The sequence below is a fragment of the Ixodes scapularis genome, unplaced genomic scaffold (assembly GCF_016920785.2).
Source record: "Ixodes scapularis isolate PalLabHiFi unplaced genomic scaffold, ASM1692078v2 PGA_scaffold0__279_contigs__length_252992795, whole genome shotgun sequence".
In the NCBI taxonomy this organism is placed as follows: domain Eukaryota; kingdom Metazoa; phylum Arthropoda; class Arachnida; order Ixodida; family Ixodidae; genus Ixodes; species Ixodes scapularis.
The window spans coordinates 198,808,496-198,826,215 of record NW_024609835.1 but is presented as its reverse complement, the minus strand read 5'-3'; the positions used below and the strand labels follow the sequence as shown (position 1 = coordinate 198,826,215).

The following is a 17,720-nucleotide window of genomic DNA, read 5'->3' as shown; positions in this document are numbered from 1 at the left end:
AAGACGTTTGAAGAGTGCAGTTAAGACAAAGGCAGCTAAATAAAGGTCTGTCCAAAGCCTATAAATACACTGCCAAAGCCTGGCAGATCGCCACGAGAAGCGGCCGTTGAAATGGAAAAGGTGGAGCGGCTGACAACGGATGAGAGGAGAGACACGTGACTGGCGCCCCGCGGGTGCGAGACTTCGAAACACACTTTTCCCGAGCGAACAATTGTGTTTCGGGTCCTCGCCGCTGCAAAAGCTGTGCGCTGACGTTCAGGTTCCCCGAGGAATTGCTTTTTAATGCTTTTTGCTACTAGATCCTCGCACTTCAAATCTGCGACCGTGCACTCTATGGCTTCGCCGTCGAACTGCCAGGCTTTGTGAGTATGGAGGAGGCTATCGTCTGTCACTAATCATTCCAACTAGAGCTCGGTGTTCTGACGTTCATGCGCTCTCGTGTCCTCCTCTCCTTCAGTTAGTCGGCGCACATGTGTATGAACCGAGGGTTCGCTCCAGTGAAATGCACACACACAACTGGAATATGTTTATGCGCCATATCTGCCTGCAGTTATTATGCACTCTACACACATAAACATTTCCTTTTCAATTGTAACTGTGGGGAAGGAAGAGCCGAGGCAACCGAACGGTTCGAGTTCTCAAACGTTCTCTTGCTCGAGGCGTGCGCATTTCGCGCGCCCCGAGAACCCCGTCTTCCAGTTCTTCTGAATGTGGTTTATGTTTAACCAAGCACGTATTGGATGATGTTACGAAAATAAGGCATTTCTATAGAATAGAAACTAAAAAATAGCTGGAAAAATAAATATAAACTGTGGTTGCCTCCAGCTTGAGTAGTTTCTGGATTAGATATATTGAATTTCCTGTCATCTGGTGGCCGACGCTGCATGTCCAAATCTTTACATTGGATTATATTATTAAAAAAAAAAAAAAAAAAAAACTTTCTATTTTTACCTTTTATGATAAGCAAGCAAACAAAATTATATTTACTTTAATCCGGCAAGGTTAGTATTAAATATGGCAACACTCACTCAGAAACGTCGGCATGAAAGCGAAAAAAAGGCAGTAATAACAAAGCTCCCTGCTTTGAAGGGTGCACCGCCTGCGTGGAAGGTGCCTATAGTGTTAGTTGTACTACTGCTCTGAAATGAGAGCAACGACCATTCATAACAAATTATATTCCAGGTGAGCGGTTCTCCAGGTCTGCCAAAACACGCGTGAGCTTTCCTCCGGACCCGCACAAAGCGAAAGCCCTTTTTTCCGGCGAGTTTTTCTTCATTACGCTTTTCATCGTCTAGCATTTCTCTGGTATTGTTTTTTAATCCAAATTTTATGTTACGTGCGCTTCGACCTGCACTTTTCGATGAGCTCCCATATGGTTAGCGCAATAAAATCAATGTGCACGTCAAATAGAGTGTCACATTACTGGCCACGCAATAACGAATTCCTCACGAAAGTAAAAACAGGTGAAGTGCTACATAATATTTTGCTACGCACAACCAGAAAACATTTAAGAACAAAGGGACAGGTTGTGGGAAAGTGTGAATTTCCAATTTCCAGTCTAGGCTTTTATTTCCAGTAGAGTACGAATATTTTCTCAGACGTTTTATGATCAGCACCATATCACTACTGCGTGATGCAAGAAACATACCCAGGTAACCCGTTGTTCTGCATCAAGACTTCAGTTACTGTGAGCTCCGAAATTCATACTAGCTAAGAAACCAAATAAAACCTCATAAAACGCAATATCTGAACAAATTTGCATGAGTCCAGTAATGGTAATTCTTAGGCCTGAGGATAAATATCATGCCTGATGAAAAGAGAACTATGTCTCACATGTTTTGTCAAAGTGGAACAATCATAACTTAACTGCATAAATTTGATAGGCCGTAAAATAAAGATTAAATAAGTTATTTTACCATAATATAGGTTCCCTGGCGTTTATTAAGTAGACACATTTATATCCCGGTTTTCCCACTAATGCTGGTGAAGTTCAATGGCTATCCCTTTACATTTGCCGATGGAGAATTGTTTTGAACATTATCCGCAGTCCACAAACAAGTACGACAATCCGAGCGTGGTACATAACGCTTCAGTACCGAGTCTTTTTTAATTTATGAAAAATAATGTTTATACGGAATTCGGACGTTGCACGGAAGGGCTCGGACATAAGCTACACAGCTTACTAGTGTCAGCACGGGGCTTCAGCAAAACGTCTCCTCCATCGAGTACTCGCGAATATGAGGCTTGTTCGTGAGCTCTCTCTGCCTTTTAATCGTCTCACTGGTCATAAATTGTTAAATAGTGTATTGTTTCAGGAACCAAACAAAGGCGGTTGTGTTTTGTCTTGCGCGTCTTGTGTTCCAATCAATACGGCTTCACTATTGCAAGAGCTCACACCCTCATGACACGTCCTGCAGTATAGGAAACGAAGGTTGGTAGTCACGATATCATGCTATCTCCCAGATGGTAGCTCACGCTAATCATTAGCTTACTTGATCGATCGGGTGCAAGTCGTGCGTGACGCACACAAATCGAGCTAGGTGTTTCCCACTTACGCCTTTAGCGTCACGCCAACAGCAGAGGCAACGATACATCAATTTTATGTCATTCATGCTCGTCCTCGGCGGCTCCCCTTCTGAGTAACAGAAGCCATCCTATGGCGCATCTTTAAGCCGCCTTTTATTTATTACCGCACATCAAAAATAAAGCAACCCGGTAGTTACTTTGGCAAAACTGTAAATATATCAGCACAAACTGAGCCCCCTCCCCTGTATCAACTGATGTCCTCGATCACCTTAGTCAAAACAAAGATTACGTCAATTTTTTCAAGCAGCCAGGGAAGCAGTCGCAACGTGTGTTCACGAGAAGATTGCATTGGTCTTATAACACATTAGCACTGCAATTTATTTCAATCATGTCTTCATAAATATGTGATTTCATCTCTTACGAAAGCAAACCAGTGCCAAAATAAATGGCAACAAATATTACACACAGGGCCGTTTCACTGATAATTTAAATTCACATCGAAGGTCCACGAGGGACCTAAATAGATCATCAGTTTTTCAAAGGGGCCTGCCAGAGAGAAACAGTAGGTTGCTTCGGCATGTAAACTCCATAGACCTTAATTACCTTTTCACTCAAACTGTAAGAAATTCATATAAGTGAATCCTCTTTTTAACGCAAGGAGAGAATCTCAATACGTTCTTCATTGTTTAAAGTACCATACCCATAGACGCTATACAAGTGCGGTATACGCTAAGACTTACCACACTTTAAGCCTTTGTCTTTTAATGTCATTGTATCTCATTAGAGGCAGGTAGAGTAAAGTATAAAAATGTTCAAAAAACCTCTACATTTTAACACTTCTGTGCATGTGCAATAAGAAACAAAGGCTTGCATGAAATTGTCACGCGCCAATGTACATCTCTAGACTATGTTAGAAAAGTAACATTTCGATTGCTTTTTTACTTTTGTATATGGTATTTTGTGCTTTCTAAATTTTCAAATTCTGAAAATGAGCAACGTAAAATTGTAATTAAGTAGGCCCTGTAAGCTTTGGAAACTCTAACAGTGTTGATAATTCTACGGAGCGAAACATTTTTCAACCGTAATGAAGAATTTTAATATATTCTAGAAACTTTTCCGCATATTTCTATAGTTAAGCGATTGTCGCTTACATGATATTTTCGGAAAAGGTCAAAGGCAACGCCGCTTTTCAAAGGATGTCATCTTGAGAGAACGAGAGTGAACAGAACACAGGGCCAAGATGGTGGTGCTGCGGCAATCGTCCCCTGTTTCCTCTCGGACCTCCTTCCTCTCCCCCTCTCACAGCTCCTCTTCGCGAGCCGTAGTGAGAACGACCTCGGCCAGATGGCGCAGCAACCCGTGCCGGCAGTCGGGAAAAAACGTCGGACAGATCGATGTCTCCGTCCGCTGTGAAGTGTTTCCCCTCGGCGCATGATTTCCAGGTAACCATGATAAACAGGGCTAATCCACCGAACCCAGGAGAACCGCGCCACGCTATTCCCATTCAGGATCCTGGCTTTGTTCTCTGTTCGTCCGAAGTGAGCTCTGACTAGGGAACAGAAGATGTTGAGTACCTTAAGTCGCGTTGAATAAATTAATTTGGGATAGGTGTATGAGGCTGGGGGAGGTAATTAAATAGGGCTGCGCCATTCATAGCTTTTTTTCAGTAAGGGAAACCCACAACATGACGGCTTTCTTTGAAGTGTTGAAGCTCGGGCTGAGGCGGCACTGTTCGGTCTTAAGCGGTACTTATTCGCACACCCTCATTTTGTGAGACTTAAAATGGCGGATTATTTTTCAGGTAGTTTAAGAAGAAAGATTTCATGAGAACGGCGTGACTAGTTTATAGACAGTTTAAAAAAGACAGATTTCGAAACGCCAGGTATTGTTTTTTTTTTATTCTTATAATATGTAGCTGCTTTTATTTTACCTTCCTAGTTAAGGCCGGAAGACATGCAGAGATCGGACAAATTTCTAGCACGATAAAATTGATCAGTACTATTTTCTTTTTTTTGAAAATGAACACTGGGCTTTTTTTTATCGCATTGAAGTGGTAAATCAAAAATTCACAAAAAACAACAACTACAGCTCTATTTTCGAGCAATACACGTCCCAGGCATTTAAAGAAGGAATGTTGCTTAAAACATTCTATGCATGTTCCCAATTCTGTGATGTTTTCGGTTCACTCTTCAAAGTCCCGTTACTGGTTTTAACTTAGAGACACGCACATTGTAACCCGCAACCAGAACACCGCAAAAACAAAGTTTTTTTTTATTTATATTAGTTTTTAAGCGTCCCGTAAAAAAATATGTTAGCAATTATCCGCCAACTAGGGCAGTGTGACGTCACGTCCGGTCACGATGTCGACATCCCTTCACGTGACAGGGTGACGTCAATCTACCTGATAGTACGCGACGTGGACACTCGACGAAAGCTACATTAGGCCACGACTCGACACCCGGAGTTTCCGAATTTAACGACGTTGACGTGTCGCGACCTCTGTGTCGCGGTGCCGAATCCTGGCGTGACGTCACGGAACCTCATTTCGCGCAGTTTGGTAACTGGACGTGACTCCCGTGACACCCTGATCTTGCACCGTGAATCACGCGACACTGTGGCCGTCACGTGATCTGGAGTGACCCGACGCACGTCACGTGGTCATGTGGAAACGTGACCCGTATTGGCGCCCCGCTAAATTAACGCAGCGTTTGTTAATGGGCTCGATTCCTCGCGAAAATTGTTAAGCCGTCCGTGTTCACGCTGCTGAGGCATCGTGTAAAAGTTCGTGTGCAGACACCGTCTGATCCGTCTTTCTTTAGTGAATGACGATTCCATTGGTCGTGGAAAAACATTCTTCACGCATCTAGAAGTAAGCATTCTTCGATCGAAAGTGCTTGAGAGAGGAGTCGCCGCAGATAATAGGGAGTATTCACTGGCGGCCATATCCGTGTGCGCTGCTGCTGAGCGCGTGCTGACGGCAAGCTTCCGCAGTCCTTCTAGAGCGTGCATTTAGCACCATCAAGGTTGCCGGTTTTTGGCAGGCTATTAATGTGAGCTCGTTCTGAGCAAGCGCTCTAAACATCGCCCTCAAATATGGCGTCCAGTAAATACCTCCTATTCTGACATCATCCCTGAAGCGAACACCGTGTCTGTTGTTTGATGCATGAGCAGTGGGATTGGGCTTTACGCTAGAATGCAAAGCGAACACAACGTTGCATGCACTCCGAAGCAGCATAAAGAAAGCGTACGCTCTGGATGACATAACGTAAGCATTTGGAGGCTGTAGAAACATATGGCGAACGAGCACCGAACCACCCGATCCGTAATTGGAGGTCTCTTTGCTAGGCGCCACTTGGAGACGGCAAACGGGAGCGCGAGCAGCTGGACTGAGTTTGATCATAGCCTCCTCTATACTGACAAAGCCTGACAGATCGCCACGAGACGCGGCCGCCAAAAGTGAAAAGGTAGAACGGCAGACAACGGATGAGTGGAGACGCATGTAACGGGTGCCCCGCTGCGGCGAGACGCCGAAACACACTTGTCTTGAGCGATGGAATCTACGCTCCTGCTCCTCGCGTTCCTCGCGCTGTCGAGTCCTATGGGTAATTACGCCAATTATGCCGTATCTGTTAAGTATCGCAAATGTTTCCAACCCTTGAAATTGAGTTCTAATAAACCAAATTATTATCATCCTGATTTTAAAAAAAGTAGATACATGTCAATTAACGTTTATAAAATTACCAGTGTTTAGTGTTGCCAAAGTATAATTTTCTTTTATAGTTAGTAAAAAGAGGCCGCTATAACCGACTTAAATATCAATGATGTAACGAAAAAGATTTATATTAATATAAACTGTTCTCTCCGCGGTATTATATACGTAACCAGGCGATCCTCATTTCGTGCAAAAAGTTGAGATCTTAAGAGTCATATACTAAGTATAAACAAATGCGCAGCCTTTTAAAGTGGCAGTGATGCCAGACATCAAGCCCGGTCTGCTTTCTTTAATTTAATATTGAGAAACAAGGAGCATTGACTCCCCCCCCCCCCAAAAAAAAAAAAGAAAAAAAAATAATTAAATTCATACTTTAGTAAAATTATTGAAATACAGCAAATAGTTTTTTGTTTATTTGTAATGTGCTTCAAATGTTAGTCGTGTCACGCGTCAGTAGTGTCTTGCGTCATTCGTGTCTCGAGTCAGTCACGTCATGGGGCAGTTTTTTTGCGAGTCAGCCGCGTCGAGTGTCAGTCAATACGCGTGCCAGTCAATACAAAGAAATGAGCAGAAAACACACATGTTTTTTAATAATAATAATAATATTAACAAGAAGAAGAAGAGGAAATCTTTATTTAATGTGTCTGAAAAAAACCACAGTGGCCGTCACTTCGGTACACACCATAAAAATGTAAAAATCACGCGAACAATCCCGATCGAAGGTCGAGATAACATAAAATTTACCAGAAGGAGAGATGCATCCTTTGATGTTCTGTAAACTGAAGTATTTCTGGCTGAAGGCGCCCACAGAAAGAACCAAGACACGTGTCTGTGTTAGAAACATGCAAACATGGACATGATAATGTAAGTAAAAAAGAAAGTTTCTTGAAACGAACACCTTAGACACAAATGCCTTGGCAGCTATAATTAATAGCGACGCAAACTCCAAGAATTGCATGTACAGAACTTGTTGGCTTTCCAACGAGGCTGCGGTACCCGTAAAATAGAACCCCTGCGAGTTGTGGGATGTCAACCTCATTAAATAAATTACCAGCAAAGTATAAAAAAAGGAATGAGTAAGTCGGTACCGCACAGGTTACTTCAAATGTGCTTCTAGCGGTAAGGGAAGATTTGTTCTTGAAGAATGCCCAGGAGACGCTAAATAGTTTTGTAAGCACATCTTCAACACACGCCCCCAGTAAATGGCTTACAAAGAAATCAAACAAAAAATGAAACGTCTAGAATTCTCTGTAATGCCGAATTAGAGCGCAGCTGTTGAGAAGAAAGACGGGAGCCGACGGTATGCCCCTATGAGCTCAAGAGGCTGCGTCAAACGTCAGGTCGCTCGTGATTCTCGTTACATCACTGGTTACCCTCGTGACACTCATGACGTCACTCGTGACCCTCATAACGTTACATGTGACGTCACGCGGTTGCGCCGACGGCGACGGCGACGGCAACGCAGCTTAATCCGGAAACTGGCGCCTAGGATCTGCGCTCTAAAGATGAATAGCGAACACGTTGCTGGGTATGTCGACTTCTCCGAGAATTACCAGTGCAGATACGGATAAGAAATTCAAGCTGTTCACTTCGGTTCGTCTTATCAGCTGTTTCACGCCACACTGGAATATTATTCTTGGCTAAAGGGGAGCTGATAACGTTCTCAACTATATAAAACTCCTTTAACCATGCTCTCTCAGCCGTCTGGGAGCACCTTATAGAACCCCTGAAAGAAAAAAAGATTTTTTTTAACAATGTGATTTGGACTCGCGTGTCAAAAAATTAATTTTACGCGAAAAAAAAAAGAGCAATATTGATGGAAAGAACAGGAAGATGATACAAGCCCTGGGAGGAACGGCCTGTCAGGGTCGCCCGGCTCATCGCCAGGATCTCCAACAGAAACTACGGGATGAAGGAAGGCAACCTTATGCTCCTGGTACAAGCTTTTGTGATGAGACGGCTGGCATACGTGGTTCCCTTCATGAGATTCGGAGTGGCCAGAAAGTCTAAGCTGGAATGTATAGTATGGAAAGCATACAAGCGAGCCCTAGGGCTGCCAGACTCGACGTCATACGAGAAGCTGGCGGCCCTGGGGGTAGACAATACCATCGACGAGATCATGGAGGCTCAAAGAACGGCCCAACTTGAACGGCTCACGAGGAGCGCGATTGGCAGGCACATCCTCAAGAGCCTCGGCCTCCGGTACGAGACACAGAGAGGCGGGAAAGTGGACGTTCCCCTACACATCAGGGAGATGGTGCAGATTTCCCCCAACCTAAAAACACATGCATTCTGCACACGACGCCAAGAGAAGGGAGGCGAGGGCCAAAGCCCTTGGAAGAACGCTAAAAGAAGAGGAGGGAGTCACGTATGTCGACGCGGCCGAGTAAAAGGGAAGAGCAGCCACGGCAGCGGCGGTGGTGAACGGTGACGGACACCTCGCCGTGAGCTGCAGCGTGAAGACCGACGACCCGGAGAGGGCAGAAGGTGTGGCGGTGGCGCTAGCGCTAAGCATGCCCGGCATCAGGACAATCGTTCGCGACTCGCAGAGCGCGGTTCGGAACTTCGCCAAAGGCAGAATGTCGCCAAAGACTCTGCGCGTCCTCAGGGGTGGGACGTGCTTCGGTGAGAGAGAAAGAGTGTGACTCCTGTAGACACCGGCACACGCGCCGCTTCCTGGCAACGAGGAGGCTCACGACGTGGCTTGAGGACTTACCGTCCGGTCCGGCACAACCTCTGAAGTTCCCGTCGCGTCGTCCGGGAGAGACAGGCTCGTGACATTTAGAGATATTCTCGGTCACTACACAGACGGGAGGGCGAAGTTTCCCCCTGCGCACCCCTCGCTCAACAAGAGACAGTCCAGGGTGTGGAGACGTGTGCAAACGAACACCTATCCGTGTCCGGCTTTACTAAATCGGTGGTACCCTGACCGATACACGGGTGCGTGCAAACTATGTGGGAAGAGGGCGAACTTGAGACACATGGTAGGGAGTGTAGTAATAATGACAGGGGCGCTTGCGCGAATAAGTTACTGACCCAGCTCAGCGATGAAGAGAGCTGGGAGACTAGTCTTAGTCCGACTGGCCGAAGACGCCGCCGGGGTCCAGGGGATCCTGGCCGTTGTCTGAGGGGGGGGGGGGGGGGGGGGGGCGCTGGGAGGGGACCCTTATTGGGCTCCTCACCAATTCCTAATCTCTTTAGCGGGCACTAATAAAGTTGTACTGACTGACTGACTGACTGACTGACTGAACAATATTAGCAGCGCGACATGTGATTTAGTCGGCAGTCACCTCCATTACACTTCATTACTCTCTTGGCATTTCGGGCGCGTGGACGAGTGCTGGATCGGCTTCGCCTCACGACCAAGATGGTCATTTCGGAATAACCCGCGATGGCATGCACTTCCCGCGCACAATTTCAAATAAACCTTTCACCGTCAATATTGTTCTATTTTGTTTCCGCGGAACATTTATTTTTTGACAAGCGTGTCCCACCCAAGCCGTTTAAAAAAAAATTTTTTTTTTAGGGCCATTTGAGCCTGTGCTCCATTACGTCGTGAGGAAAGCTTCATAAATTATTTACCCTGATCGTTTTTTTGTGATAGATCTATGACACAGTATAACTTAAAGGGGTGCTCGCATTACCCTTCCGCAACCCCTTTTGAAGCAGGGTTCTAGGGACTGACCTCGAACTTCTTTGAGGCGCGTCATGAGAAGGCCCTTGATGGGGTGGGTGGCTCATTAAAGGGGTACGGAAACCAAATTCTGGAGCTCGTTTCTTTGTTTCAACACAACGCAGGTAGCAGCACAACCACAGAAACATAAATATTGCGCTAGAAAACGCAAGAAAACATATTTTGAAGTGAGTTAAACGATAATCAAAAACCACCTGGTAGTTGCTTATGAAGCTTCAATGGAATGTCGTGACGACAACATGCCTCTGAAAGCAGCGCCGCAGCGGTATGTCCGCTCACTGGTATAGATTGCCTAGGCCTGAACGCAATACCGAGGCGTCTTGGTGGAAAGAGCCAAAACGAAGTGAGCCACCTTGGTTTCAGCTCTCGCGCGACGTGCAAACGCGTGCTTCGGTTGTTCTCAGGTTTGGTGCGCGTGCTGGCCCCGCGATATCTACAGCCCTTGGGTACTTCGACAAAGCGAGATTGTAACGCGTTGACGCCTCCAAGTGGCAAAACTCGTCACTACGGTACGCTTGGTCGTCCGAGGCATGATGACGTCAAGACGTCTGCCGGATCTCCCGAGATGCATCGCGCTCCTCCATGGCTGATTTTGAAGCGCTCGCCAAAATCGCGGCATTTAGAGCATAAAATATAGCCATCTGCTCAAAATACGACCGTGCGATTATTCATTACAGGCTTAGCTGATCATATTGAACTCATTTCTTGATGTTTTCTCTATATTTCATGTTTCGATTCCGTATCCCTTTAAGTTTGTTCGAAAAGAGAGTGGCATAGTTGATTCTTGGTATTTTTATAAGATGAAAAAGGTAGAAGCATCAACCACAGCGATGTGGTTTGTTGATGAATCTGACGTCAGCGCCGTAGAGGAACCATTGCCAACAAGTTGACAGACATTGAACGGAACGATGACCGTGCTTCAACGCTCGGATCGGACGCGTGGTGAGTTCTCTTACCGTAGCATAGGCTGCTGTTACAAGCTCGTTTTTTTTCTGTACCTGCAAAACATAAATGACAAAAGTTGTAGTATCGAGCATCATATACCTGAATACAATGCCACGACCTGCGCTGAGCGCAGGACCTTTTTTCACTTGTGTTTTAACTGTCCCTCGTCTTCTAAAAAATATTTTTTTGCATCTTTTTGCGGCATTCATCTTAAAGCTTGCCCATTCAGGAACAGTAATTGAATCTTAATTGGAACAATCTAGTAAAATAGTTAACGTTATTCCAGCCGCCCACATCTACAAAAAAAGAAAGAAAACTTCGCGGGGCTTCTTAGCGATGAGAAAAAAAAAAATACCGTGATTGAATATATTTTTCTGTGCCACATTTTATTTTTTAATATACGAAAGTGTTAAACACAACGTGCATGAGCTGATAAAAGATATGTTATTTTTCTTTAATATTAATTGTCTTGGACTTTAGACACAACAGTTGATACATATTTTCTATTTTTTTTTTTTTTTTTGCAAAATGGCAAGCCTTGCCAAAATATTTCTTCGCCTAGAAACAAAAACGAACTCCATCAACTAAAGGCATTTTATTGCAGATGTAATTCACTTCAAATGATCAAAATTTATGTAATGATAAGCACATAAAAAGTTTTATGATATTCATTATTCATTTTTAGTAAGGTACATTCCGCAATACATCGAATAGTAAAAAAGATAAACGTCTGGAAGCTCAGCCATGTTCTATCAACATCACAAATGATTCACCTAAAATTAAGAAAATATTAGAACTGAGACTAATGTCACAACATAATATTTTCTTTCACAAAGGGATTAAGCCTTCGGGAGAATAACCCCGTCTTATCCTCTGCACGCGCAGAGCTCCAACTATGTGGTTTCACGTGCCAAAGATTTGAAGTTCCCTGAATTCCTCCCGGTAGCAGTGGTGTAGCCAGACTGGCTGGTGAGATCTGTTGATTCTGTTAAATCTGAAGATTATATGATTGTGTCGGGCGTGCAAAGCGTCCAAAACAACCCAAAGCAATCGGTTATCAAGTGTAACAAATCATAAGGCACGGCTAATGTATTCACGGACATTCCTTGCTCCCTGGATTTATCATTATGATCAAGACGAGTTTAAGGTTTTACCACACGTTATCCCACTATCATTCATTTGATGAAGATGCGGTGCGGGTAGGCGACGGTGACGTGACCCAACTTCCAACATTGATGCCGGTAAAGACATTCTGCAATAAAAATGAATGACTTCCGGATATAACGCATTTGTCCCCTTTCCAAAACTTTTATAACGACTCGTTATCACGAACTAAGGCAAATACGTCAAAATGTGGGACTGTAAAAAGCGTTCGAAAACGTCGGATCCGGCAGCCGTTTTTGTCCTGCGCTCTATACGGCTGTTTTTGCTGGACGGATTGGGTCGACCATTTTTGACGCTTGCAGCAATACCTAAGGAGGCCATGTTTGCATTTTCACCGTCGTTACCTGAAGCACTTGCAAAAACAGTGAAAAAAAAATGTCTGTGCTACGCATTAAATTTTGTTAAACAGACCTGCGTGTTTGAAGAAAACAAAAACTTATATAATATGGTAACACCAGATATAGAGTACGAGCGAGCATCGCAATCATCTCGTTGTATAGCCTCCTTTATACTGACAAATCCTAGCAGATCGCCACGAGAAGTGGCCGCCGAAAGTGAAAAGTTAGAGCGGCAGAACAACGCATAAAAGGAGAGGAATGTAACGGGCGCCCAGCTGCGGCGAGATGCCGAAACACACTTCTCCCGAGCGATGGAATGGTTGCTCGTGCTCCTAACATTCTCCGCGCTATCGCTTCGTTTCTCGTCACGTATGAAAACCATGTTTTGGGTCCTCGCCGCTTCTTCAATATGTGGATGATTACATTGTTCCCCTTAAACATTGCCCGAAAAGAATGAAGCACAAGGTGTTTCTCGACAACCACACTTGATCTATGTACTTCCCATTGTCTAAAAAAAAAACATTTACAATACGACTGGGCCCATTCACAAAAAGGAATCGTGAAAAATTGTCTGAATAACACCTTAGAGAAATGATGTGTCCCAAAGCGGCAGAAAGCTTGCGTTCTCAACTGCAAAGGGTTAAGGCATCCAGTTACCCAATTTCCATCTTATATGACGATACGGAGTGTCTTATTACCTCGAGTAGACAACGAGACAACAACAAATGTAAGAAACCTTCCGGTAGATCTGCCATGCATTCATCATTTCTCCCACAAACTAAAGAAACTACCTCTAAATTTGAAGCCCAGGCTGTACTTTGAGTACTGAATAAACTAAAGATGCTATGCCCGAAGATCAAAATTTACAGGGTCTCTTATGTTATCCCTAAAACTACTTGAAGGCAAAAGCAGAAGCACCGATGCAGTAAAGACAAAGACGTGATTTTCTCAATTCACTTTGATTCCTCTTAATTCGCTTTTTCATCTTTCTTAATTTTAATGCCTCTAATTTGCCTGAGTGTTCACGTAAACGGGATAGCGAACTCCCGAAGAGAGCGCGTTCTCTGACGACGCACTCTTGGCGCCGTTTCATTGGCTCACTCGCACCGTAGCGTCGGATGTGGTCTCAGCTATGGCGAATAGCGAACCTCCGAAGACAGCGCGCTCTCTGACGACGACACACTTTTGCCGAAGTTTTATTGGCCCACTCGGACCGTGGCGTCGGTTGTGGTCCCGGTGATAGCGAACCTCCGAAGACGGTGCGCTCTCTTACGACGCACTTGTGGCGCCGTTTCATTGACTCACTCGGATTGTGGCGTCGGCTGTGGTCCCGGTGATATCAAACCTCCGAAGACAGCGCGCTCTCTGACGACGCACCTTCGGTGCTGTTGCACTGGTACCTTTCTCTTTGGTACATTTTGGGTTGCCGACATGTTTTCTGAAAATCGACTGAACGATGAGACATATAAGGCTTTCGCTTTACTAACCATCAGGCACAACAGGCATTGTAGCAGTCAATACGTCCAGCGCCGTAACCAGCAAAGTAGAGGACGCTCCTCGTTGGCACGAGCCCGACGGCACGTGGATTAAACAGAAAGTTTTCACCTAAGCACGGAGTCGGTCGCACTATCTCTTCCGTCCACAACATCCAACACTCTACAAATTGGGGACCTGGATCTGATGACCGGCTCTGAGCATCTGGCGTCCAGTGGAGCGTTCTCCGCGTCCCGTGGAACTGCGACGGCTCGGCCTTTCGAACGAATATCCGGGAGGCACATCCTCCTCAGCCCTCGCCTCCGGAGGCTCCACCACTGCATCTTAACCGTCGTGTCTGCCGCCGGAATCTCCCTGAAACTGGCTGCGAACACCTCGCTCACCCCGCCGGCTGAACAAGTCTACGTTCGTTGGCATTTCCATCATTCCCGCAGTTCCTGGTTTCGCCACGCCAGCCGTGTTCATCTGTTTCGCGTGGTGCTGGCCTGGCACGGTCGCGTGCTGCCACAATATGTGGGGTACAGTATTCTAGAGAGTTGTACTGGCAAGAGATGCGGCCACCCCGTGAAGATTTTGCGCGTAGGCGACACCGTGGCGCTGCTGTGCTGTGCCCTAGAAAACTCGCCTCCGTCAGCCTCGTCGTCGGCGCTGTTCGGCGTGTACTACTGTGGTTCGAGTGCAGCTTTCGCAGAACAATTTCTATTGTGAAATATTGTAGGCCCTCTTTTGGTCTATACTTTGTTTCAGCTTCGGTCCGACCGCGGCCGATGTTATGAGCCGAAGGGCCAATCAAACAGCGAAAGAGACACAACGTCATGGCGTGCTCTCTACAGCTGATGGGACCAGCCGGTATTCGCCGTCTCTCTGTGCGTGCTCCTCCGACGGCTAGTCTTATCAAGCGCAGAGAGCACGCCATGTCGCTGCGCTTTTTGCAGTGCTTGATTGGCCCTTCGGCTCATAAGATGAGCCGCGCTCGGACCGAAGCTGAAACGAAGTATAGTGCCTCTAGAGCGGATGCTATCCTTTGCTTGGAATGTTTGCGTGTTTTGCGGGAGATTATTCGATTTGTGCTGCGCTCTAGGAGCGCGCCTTCGTCAGCCTAGTCGTCGACGCTCTCCAGCGCGAATTACTCAGGTTCGACTGAAGCTTTTCGTGATGAGGAGCAATCGCTAATGTGAAAAATTGCATTTCTGCCTTTGGGCGAATGCCTCTAGAGTGTGTGTGCTATCCTCTGCTTGCAATATTCGCATGTTTTTTAGGTAGAATATTTAATTAATAACGACAGATCGTTTAGCAACGCTATCACTTGGGCTGCACGCTTAATAGTTGCGAAAGCAACCACGCGATGCTGATATAACAAGAAAAAAAAGACTATTAATTTTCCATAAATCTCGCTTTTTTCAATGGTGAGCGGAATAATAAATTGGTGTATTGTTTTTGTCATTGTGTTGCTGATGCGGGGACCAGCTTTGTGTAAGGTGCAAGGGCGAGCACGTTTGGGTACGGCCAAGGTGCCACTGCAGCTCGCGAACATATAGAAAATTGTCTTTTCCGGAAGACAGTCTATGAAGAAAAAATACCTACCTACATGATGCTTTAAAATGCAATATGAACACAAACTTCAACAGCCCCTGTTCTCACCACACTGGTAATGTCCTCCCAAAAGTGGTAGTACACTTCATCGAGATACACAGCAAGCACATGACAGATACCCAGCAACATGCTACGCAAAAAGACCACAAAATGCTCAAAATATATTCCGGCATAAAATCCTAACCTCCTCGCCATTAACGAGGTGCACAAAGTCTCGAAGGATAAGGCGCAGTTCAAAATGTTTCTCGCACACAGCTGATGTCTTGGCGAGGCGTTCACCTTCTCGTCGAAGATTTTTGTTTCCACTGTAGCCTGCGCGACTCCTCCTTTGGCGCACGAAGCAGCGATGGCTTACGATCGCTGGTGTTCCGGCTGCCCTTGTTGTTCGGGTAGCCCGACTTGCATCACGGAGCGAAGCTGTCTGTGTTGTGGCTTACGACCACGGTGCTTACGACCAGAGACAGGACGAGGTGCAGCCGATGTAGCTTCCAGAGTCAAACGGTTTTTAATGTCCCGTGCCCTCGTTTCGTCTCGCACATCCGAGGCGCGCGCTCACTTCTTTGCCCGCCGCCTCGCACTATTTATTGAAACAATACTCAAACACAACACTCCTTCCCCATCAACGTTTTGGCTGACTCACACGAGAATACCTCTCCGGTGGCCTACGTAGTCGTATGCTACTTCGCAGCACTGGTGTGGTCGGTACCGCTGTCTGGGAAACAGGCTCCATATCGAGGGCAGCAGGCTCTGTCATGTTGTCTCGAGAACCACCGGACGCCCTTCGTGGTGTTGCAGCCGGAGTGTCGACATTTCTTCTCTGTGCAGACGAATCTTCGAAGTGTCTCGGACGGACATCATCCACGTGGAAATACCGATGCTGATCTTGCACTATCACGACGTAGGTTGATGCACTTACTTTCTTCACAACACGTCCCACCAACCATGCAGGATCTGTCGGACGTGATCCCCGGACGAGGACTTGGTCGCCTGCTTCAAAAGTTCGCCAAGAGCCTCTTCTCATGTCGGCGGCTGTCTTGATTTGTTTCTGGCGATCTCTCATGCGTCTCTCCATTTCAGGATGAAGGAAGCTCAGACGGGTCCTAGGCTTCCAAGAGAGAAACAGCTCGGCTAGAGTTCTGTCGGTCGTACCAGTTGGGGTATTTTTGTATACAAACAGGAACTGGTCGACTCGATGTTGCATCGATTTTGGTACACCCGTCCGTTGCTCGTCGATTACCTGCCTCAGGAGGTCCCGTTTAACGGTTTGCACACACCGTTCCGCGCTTCCATTTGAGGCGGAATGGTACGGAGAACTTTTCGTGTGGCGTACCCCATTCATCGACAGAAACTCGACAAAATCTGTCGCCACAAACTGGGGTCCATTGTCTGTCACTACCTCTTCTGGTAGTCCAAACGCGGCGAAAACACTTCGCAATCTTTCGATAGTGCGTTTTGTCGTAGTGGAACTCATTAGAAACACCTCTACCCACTTCGAATAAGCATCTACAAGAATCAAAAACCAGTTATGATCTCGGTATGCAAAATCAAGATGCATCCTTTGCCGTCTGCGCGTTGGCCAACCCCACGTTAATAATGGAACACGTGGTTGCGCGTTCTGCGTTAGTTGACAAGTACTACAGTTTTTGACAGTGGTTTCGATATCATATGTTATCAAAGGCCACCACACGTGACTACGTGATAGCATTTTCATTCTGGTGGTGCCTGGATGTCCCTCGTGCAACAGGGACAACACTTTTTCTCTAAACACTTCGGGAATGATCACTCGATTTCGCCATGTTACACACCCTTGGTCAGCCGACAATTCGTGACAGCGCGCAAAGTACGGTTGCAATGCCTCATTGTACACATGTGAAGGCTATCCGTTCTGTGTGAAAAACAACACTCTTTTCATCACACTATCCTTTTCAGTTTCTCTCCTAATTTCACCAGCTGACAATGGCACTTCATCCACCGCCGAATAGAAACTGACGTAGTCTGAGCTATCGTTCACGCTGGGCAAAGGCAGGCGTGACAGCGCATCAGCATTCTGAATCTGGCTACCCTTCCGATAAACCGACTTGTAACTGTAGGCAGCAAGTAAGAGAGCCCACCTCTGTTTCCTGGCTGCTGACATCGCCGGAATTTGTTTCCCATGACCTAACAGCCCTACCAACGGCTGGTGATCCGAATAGATGCTGACATTTCTGCCATACAGATACTTATGAAACTTTTTCAGCCCAAAAACAACTGCTAG

The 17,720-nt window shown here is 46.0% G+C and overlaps 1 protein-coding gene across 1 annotated transcript; it reads right to left on the bottom strand.

Moving 5' to 3' along the window:
• Positions 1–16,085: 16,085 nt before the first annotated feature.
• LOC115331219 (uncharacterized protein K02A2.6-like) lies at positions 16,086–17,171 on the bottom strand. The gene has a single exon (XM_029993300.3). The coding sequence runs from the start codon at positions 17,169–17,171 to the stop codon at positions 16,086–16,088; it is 1,086 nt and encodes a 361-aa protein (XP_029849160.3).
• Between the last annotated feature and the right edge of the window lie 549 nt (positions 17,172–17,720).